The 8437-nt window shown below is 39.2% G+C and overlaps 1 protein-coding gene across 1 annotated transcript; it reads left to right on the top strand.

Annotated features, from left to right (window-relative positions):
* The first annotated feature begins 237 nt into the window (after positions 1–237).
* Positions 238–6133, top strand: LOC114521108. The gene is made up of 3 exons (XM_028541524.1): positions 238–299; positions 4930–5367; positions 5714–6133. Exons 2-3 carry the CDS (start codon positions 4944–4946, stop codon positions 5953–5955), a joined length of 666 nt encoding a protein of 221 aa, XP_028397325.1. The 5' UTR covers positions 238–299; positions 4930–4943; the 3' UTR covers positions 5956–6133.
* Positions 6134–8437: the final 2304 nt, after the last annotated feature.

Below are 8437 nucleotides of genomic sequence, written 5' to 3'. Positions count from 1 at the left end.
CAATTTTTCATGGCTCTTGCAAATAAGAAATATGAACATGTCAGGAAAATGAGATTGTTTGCAGAAAAAATAATGAAAGGTTTAATCATAACCGGCCAACTGCGCTCGACCATCAAATAAGGCTCAATTTGAAGGGTTTTCATATTCAAAATTTATCATGATTAATGAATTGGTCAGCTCATATAATAAAAATGGCGTTTGAGTATATATGTCTTATCAGTTGAGTAAAATGTTTTGGCCTTTCCTTACGATTTTGGCGGGAGTTTTTGTGCAAGGAGAGCTTAAGTGTAGAAATGGAGGTTTGTGGTAATGTTACATTTGCTTGAATAATGAATAATAGCTTTTACAGAGCTAGCCGTTTACTAAGTCGAAGCAAGTACTTCACAAACTCAGGTCGAAATACATGAGAAAACATATGGTAAAGCTTGCCTTACCGTGCTCTAACTCACATTTTAACGCTTCCGGAACCTTTTTCTTTCGTGCTCACTTGCGTGTAACACTCATACGGTAAGAGGTCTTTGCATTTATTTTACGCTTTATCTTGCTTTTAAGCTTTAGTTTTCTAGGATGTCTGATAAATCTACTCGGAAACGTCAACGTAGTGCATGATCATGTGTCTTCCCTAAATGCAAGCGAAAAATCTTCGCTAAAAGACCCGGAAAACCGAGATAATCGCCGCGATCACAAATGAAGGCAGGAAAATAACACTGAAATTTGACTAAAATTCTCGAAGGTGTCAACGATAATTAAGCAATGTCGCGTATCGGCCATTGAGACGAAATTGCACAACTTCGGCAGGTTTTGGGGAATTGTCAATTCACCCGTGGGACTCGCCGAAGGAATTAGACAACAACTCTACCATTGAGGCCCCTTTAGTTGGCCCTATGCCACCTTTAGATGGCGTTGAGCCGACAAATATAAACGATACCTCTAACCCGAACACTGTCGTTTCGGCAGAAGAAGCTTCTTGCGAGTTATTTGATCCCCAGAGCTCCATCCACGACAATGATCTCGTTCAGACTCTTTTGGCAAATTTCTTGAGAAAAAACATGCGCAAACGCCTAACATTAGACTAAGTTAGCGAAATTATAGGAGAAAATGATCTCCTCGAGATAGACGCTCGCATTTCTCCTTTATACAGGACAAACAGATCTTAAATTACATTCCCGGCAACGAAAAAAAATTCGTTGAACAATGAGACAAAGATTTGGCCTTTATTCAACGCGCACTACTAAATTTAGCCGGCCCTCTTTGTTGCCTTCATGATCGCCTTGAACATCAGGCCAAGATTTCTAACGAAGAATTGTTGAAGACCCTACAACAATCGCTGTGCTTTTGGGTTCTGCCAATCACATTGTGAAAACCAAACGCCGGAAAAAGATTTTCGGAGCGATTAATCCTGATAAGGCACAGTTAGCGGATCGTGAATTTTCGAATGGGGATGATTTTTATGAATTTGGGGACGATTTGCCCTCCCTAGCAACTAAGCATTCCGAGTTATCGCCAAGCCTTACTAAGAACTTGCAAAAGCATCCATATAAAGTAAAACCACACCCTGCAGGTGGCCGTTCCGCGGCACTGGCAATTTTAACTTTCCGAAGCCTACCCAGCACAGGTCAGCGAGGTTTCAACGAGGCTCCTTTTCGACTAATGTTAAGCCCTTTTCGTGGCATGCGGGACCAGTGGAATCGCAACTAGCCCCGCTAATATCTCAGAGAACAGCTCGGCTGCCCTTTTTTCTTCACCAGTGGCAAAGTGTTACTCAGGACTAACAGATCGTAGACACAGGTTCGAGGTTATAAACAGGAGTTTCATTCGGAACCACAGCAAAAAATCCCTTAAATAAATCCAAAGAGGACGGGATGAATGAGGAAACAACAAATTTACTAAGCAAGTAGGCAATCATCCCCGTAAAATTTCCTCGAAAGGGTTTCTACAGTCTGTTGTTCCTTGTCCCAAAATAGGGAGGCTCATTTCAACCCACCATAGGCCTCAGGTAGTTAAACAATTTCGTAAAGAACGAAAATTTCCAGATAGAAAATTTGCTATGCGCATAACAAATTATCAACCCAAGAGATTTTCTGGTCAAGTTAGACCTCAAGGATGCATATCTAACCATCAGCGTTCACCCTGACTCACAGATATACCTGTTTTACCAGGGGCAGGTTTACCAGTTCAAAACCCTGCCATTCGATCGGTCTAAATGTAGCACCACGATTGTTCACAAAACTGCTCAAACCAGTGGCGTAGCATTCCTTCGCACCCACAACATCAGACTTCTGATTTACTTTGACGATATTCTTCTAGTAGCGTCATCCCCGTGACATTACAGGAACACACACAGGTTGTGATAAATTTGTTTCGCGATCTGGGGTTCATAATCAACTACAAAAAGTCAATTCTTGTCCCAACTCAGAGTTTCTAGGATTTATAATCAACTCAGTCAGCATGAAGTTTTCTTTACCTCCAGAGAAAATAGCGAAAACCTCCCTCCTGTGCAAATCCTTGCTGAAGGAGAATCCAACATCATTACACACGCTAACTGTTGGGTTTTTTAGAGTCTTGCCGACCAGCGGTTTGGCTTTCTCCCCTCCATTTCCGGCACCTTCAGTCATGCCTGATCGGGCAGGTAACGTTGAACAATCGGGTTATCAGGGTACGGTGTATCTGAGAAGTCCACCCCTGGGCGCACTGCAGTGGTAGATTCAGAATATCCATCGAGCTAACGGAAACCCGATTCGCCCCCTCATACGAAATGACTATAACAACAGGCGCCTCTAAGATGGGCTGGGGAGCAACATGCGGAAATTGGTCGCACGAGGAGAGGCTCCTCCACATAAATGTTCTGGAACTGAATGCGGTCTTTCTTGCAATACGGTCATATCTGAAACATCAGGCGAACATGGCAGTAAAATTGCGCCTAGACAATACGACAGCTGTCTCGTACATATATGACAACCAGGGCGGAGCCCGCTACCCAGGGTTAATGTCTCTGACATTAGAACTATGATATTGGTGTCTACAACACAATATTTACGTGAAGGCAGAATATCTTCCGGGTGCTGGAGGGGTTATGCTTTCCCTCCGTTCAGTCTGATCCCTCGCACCCTAATGAAAGTGAAGAACGCAACTCTCCTCCTGTTCGCTCTAATTTGGCAAGCACAACATTAGTGGCCTCCGTTATTACAACTGGCAATACGCCTACCAGTTCGTCTTCCATCCTCACAAACACTCCTGGAGGATCCGACCAATCTAAGGGCAACCCACCTATTGTATCCAAGACTCCAGCTAGCTGTTTGGCTCATCTCCAACAACGCTGCTCAGCAGAAGGGTTTTCGGGAACGGTTACCCAATTAGTGATTGTCCTCTGCTACACAACAGTCGACAAATAAGGCCCACGGCTCCGCATGGAGCAAGTGGAATAGCTGGTGTGCTACAAGGCAAATTAATCCGATTTCGACAAATATCAGGGACATTTAAAGTTTCCTAAATTATCAATTTGATGATTCCTCTAATACCCTACCATAAACGTTCTTTGTTCTGCCATATCGTCCGTACATCCATGGGTTGATGGCAAGCCTGTTGGATGGCAAAATCCTTTCGTTATACGATTAATGAAAGGTATTTCTAATGAACGACCGTGCAAGCCGAGATATTCTTCAACATGGGATGTCTTCAGGGTAACCTCATATTTGTCTTCACTGAGTGATAATGATGAGTTAAAACTTTTAACCAAGAAAATTCTGATGTTACAAGCATTAATATCACCAGAGAGATCCTCTGTTATATCTGATCTCAAATAAAAATTCAGCCCGATGGTTTCATATTTACACTTCTATACCTCGGAAGACAGAACTCTCCCTCCGATAGCTTTTCCATACTTTCCAGACTGAGGACAACACGCCGTGTCCTTTAAAACGCCTGCAATCTTGCATGATTGCTACAAGTGATTTCCGTACACTACCTGACTGAAAGAAACTATTTTTCTGGCCCCTACGTCCGCATCGACCGGTTTCCAACAGCAAAGTCGCCAGGTGGTCATGGGATATAATAACAGCTTCGAGCATCGATTCAACGATATTCAAAGCGCATTCCACAAATCAGCCTCAACTTCAACGGCGCTAAGAAACAGCTGCCACTAAATGATATCCTCAAAATGGGCGATTGGCATCTCCTTCAACCAACGTTTCTACTTCAAACCAACGATTGACGACAATAATGCAAAAACAATGCTCAATTCATAATGTTTTCAGTTACGGATTTAGACAAATGTTTGCCTGTTTTGTACTTTGTTTTTTTTTGTATATTGTTCATTAAAACTGCGTTTTATTATTGTTCATTTGTAGCAGGTTGGGTTTTTTCTTCCACGTGTCTACGTATCTACCATATGTTTTTCCATATATTTCGACCGGAATTTGTGAAGTATAATCACTATTACACTTACAAACAAACACAAGAGGCCCTTGTGTAATTTTAAATAAAACGGTCAACTTTATAGCTATAAAAAAATATTGTGTTTGACAATATAGAAACTTAAAAAAGATATTATTCATGTTGATTCAGTTCGGCTTATCAGTTTATTTAAACGGTTTTTAAAGAAGGAAAAATCATCGAAAAGCCTCGCTTATGAGTTTCTATCTAATTCGATAGACACAAATTAAACTTAAGTAACTCAGCTTGTAGGTACTTATATTAAATTAAACTAAATTAATTAAATTAAATTAAACTTAATTAAAAATTTGCATCGATTTGACGTTCATCGATCTCCTGCGATATCCACATTGAGTCCCTCAAAGTCCACACCTCGTCAACATTAGGCCGACCCAACAGTCTCTTAGTATAGTACAAAACTGTTCGATCGGTCTAGTAAGACAGAAGCTGCGTGTTTCCATGCACCAATTTCATCTTATTCATTATCGTAAAATACAGCAACAGTGGAACAAATGAAAGCAACGCTCACTTGTAATGGAAACATGACTGTCTACGTGGACAGCAAACTGGTCAACAGTAAATCCTCCAATTACACGATTGCACAAGAAACCATTATCCCCCCAAAGTCATCCATCCTCGTGATTCGCTGTGGAAAGCCTCTCCCGAATGAAAAATTCAGCGCAATTTTGGGCGGTATCGGCAATTCTTTTGTGACGTCGGGTAAAAAATGGATGTGTACGGGTACGGACGCAAACACATCAGCGTGGGACACCGCGGTGTTGACATCGTGGGCTCACGCTTCCGTTCATCAGAAAAATAGCGAGGAAGCTATCCCATTTGGAGTTGTGAACGGTATTTCAGGCGAAGCGGAATGGATTGGGCTAAGCAAAGTGGTAGATTCGCTGTACTGCAGATTACCTCTGTGCCCAATAAAAGGTAATACTTTACGCAAGATCGTCTTTAATCCCCTGAATATAGGACTGCTCTATAGCTGGCTATTGAGTATATATCTGGACATTTTTGGAATGTGGTATTGTTTTTTTGCAATTGATAAACGATAATTCATCCATCGTATCTCAAAGGAGATGGAAAACGCTTCTCTCACAACTCGTATCTAGTTTACTGGCAATCTGGCTGGAACTTGTTAACCCAAATTTATGTTTCATACTTTTCCCAAACAGTACTAACCTATACCGCAACCTCGTAATAATTTTCAGAGATCGTTTAGCTCGATCGATATGCTAAAAAACTACGAGGAAGTCTTATTTTTCCTCTCTTATAGAATGCATAACCATGTACACAACTTGTGTTGAGAATCATCAGCTGAATGGTTTTGTTTTTTCTCAATTTCACGTCAAAAATATTGCACAATGCGGCATGAAGTGCTTCGCTGAGAAGAGCTGTCGATCATTTAATTTCATTTCCTCATCATTGAGTTGTGAACTCAATAATTCAACTGAACGTTTGGGCTCAAAAAACCTTAAAGCAGCTCCTGGTGTGATGTATTTGTACAGGAATGATTGATGGAAGTCTCTTAGCGATTACACAAAATGATCGATATACACTTTGTGACTGCAGATTGCCCCAATTAAGTACCTGTATATACGATACTATAACAATTCAAAGTATAAATATCTATGGCAAGGCGGGAATAATCCGCACTAATTTAAGTAATTAGCAATAAGATCTATATGATATCATGTTTTCCTATTTCCAAGGCAGAATCACTTCCGATAGGAACTCCTAGTATAAGTTAGCTGATCAATCATAGGTCATGTTATCTCTACCTTATGTTTAGGCAAGAAGAAAATAAATCAGTGTATAATTCCTAGCAATTATTGCATTTTTTTATCTTTGTGCGAAATTTATTTGTTTTAATGAATTAAATTAAATTAAAACATTCTATTTACACATTCTAACAGTTTCTGACAGTTCTGACTGTTATTTGAACGAGTACGACGGCGTTTGTTGAAACGATTCTGCCGATATGCTTTAGAGATCACTAATGCCGTGGCCTCGGGTATATATTGACAAATCAGTTTCTACATAAATGATATATTTTTAATCTCCATCTGAAGTCTTAAAATGTCGTTGCCTGTAGTTACGATTTGAAATCGGGAACAATCTTTCGTCGACTTGCATTGCGGTGTACACCAAAGATCCCTATTGTCGAACCCGTACACCTTGTGACATTTACTCACCGTTGTCTCGGTTATCCACATGGATCCATTCTTGTGTATGCATCTTCCCATATGGGACTGCATCGTAGGGTTTGTAGAAAAACAGGAAAGATACTTCTATTATTGCTAAATCAATTTCTTCTTATATTATTAATCAATGATTAGTATATCGACAGGTGTGTCTAGCCGAAACGTTCCTACTCCTAATAGATGCAACTTAAATATGCAGAAACAAACTGATTTCAACCTAAGTTACCTAACTAAACACAGAGGCTTTAAAATTGCTTTTTTAAACATTGGAAGTTTACGCAAACATTTTGATGTTTTAAGACTACATAATTATTATGCAAAATCACTATTTAGATATACCAGTTTTAAACGAAACTCGTCTGGACGAGTCAATTAGTGATTCCCAAATTTCAGTTGATAAATATACCTTAGTTAGGAATGATCGAACGTGATTTGGTAATCTTAGATAAAATTGAATATTTATTGTATTGAATATTTATTGTATTGAATATTTATTGTATTGAGTTTAACAGGCGTGATAGTTCGTGGCATAAGTGACCATACTTTAGTTTACGCTATTAGAAAACACTCCACTGTTAAATCTAAGCCTATCTGTATTAAATCTCACCGCTATAAAAATTTTGTCGAAATTTTTCTTAATCATGACATTGATTCCATTCCATGGCTGAACACAGTTTCTATTGATTATCCTATTTCTGCTTGGCAAATTTGGAAAAGACTGTTTCTTGACATTGCTGATAAGCACGTCCCAGTTAAACAAAAAAGAATGTGGAAAACTCATGCCCAATGGCTTTCTGTAGAATGTAAAAAGTTAATATGGGGGGGAGATCGACTAAAGCAGAAAGCAGTTTATACAAACGATGAAAATGATTGGGATAACTTTAAAATTGCCAAGAAAGTAGTTACATACAAAATTAGAGATTGCAAAAAAACAACATTATAACTCCTTATTTCAAACCAATTTAGGCCGAACTAAAGAAACCTGGAATCTTATCAATAGCCTTCTTTCTTGATAAAAAAATTAAACTAGTATATCGAAAATTTTGCAAGTTGGAACCGAAGTTACAGATCCAGTAGCTATTAGTAAACGGACCTAAGTTAGCAGCGGAAATTCCAGCCACCTCAATAATAATAGGCCTATTTCAGTCCTCTCAGTAGTTTCTAAAATATTTGAGAAGATTGTTTTTGACTAAGCATATTCTTTTCTAAACAAAAATGATCTTTTATCAGACATACAGACAAGTTTTACTCAACGTTAACAGCTATGCTTGATGCCACTGATAAATGGTACACAAATATGGACCGTGGGTTGATAAATTCTTTTTTATTCATTGGTTTGAAAAAGGCTTTTGATAGCATTGATCATAACATTTTGTTACAGATGACCAGAGGAGAAGCTCTTCTCGATTTGATCTTAACGAACCTAAAAGATTATTATAACCAACCACAAAATATATCGCTGATTGGTCTTAGTGATCATAATTCCCAGAAAGACCCAAATCTCTACCTGGTTATAGATAACGAAATTTCTTACTGGAAGGCAATTAGCGGATAAGATAAACGAAAGTTTCCGGCTATTACTGAACATATGCTACCTCTTCAACCTAGCCGACAAGTCAACCAATCCGAGTCTGTAGCAAAGTTCATTATTAGTGAGGATGAAGTCTACAATAAAATGTCTCACTTACAGTCCGCTAAATCACCTGGCCCAGAGGCAGAGGACTTACTGATCTGGATTTTTAAATTTTATGCACTTTTCCTCGCTGGCCGTATAGCGTCAATTTTTAATGAATCCA

This window comes from Dendronephthya gigantea, unplaced genomic scaffold (assembly GCF_004324835.1).
Source record: "Dendronephthya gigantea isolate DGI-Jeju-01 unplaced genomic scaffold, DenGig_1.0 000019F, whole genome shotgun sequence".
In the NCBI taxonomy this organism is placed as follows: domain Eukaryota; kingdom Metazoa; phylum Cnidaria; class Anthozoa; order Malacalcyonacea; family Nephtheidae; genus Dendronephthya; species Dendronephthya gigantea.
The sequence above is the reverse complement of the archived record's forward strand: the minus strand, read 5'-3'. Positions and strand labels throughout refer to the sequence as shown.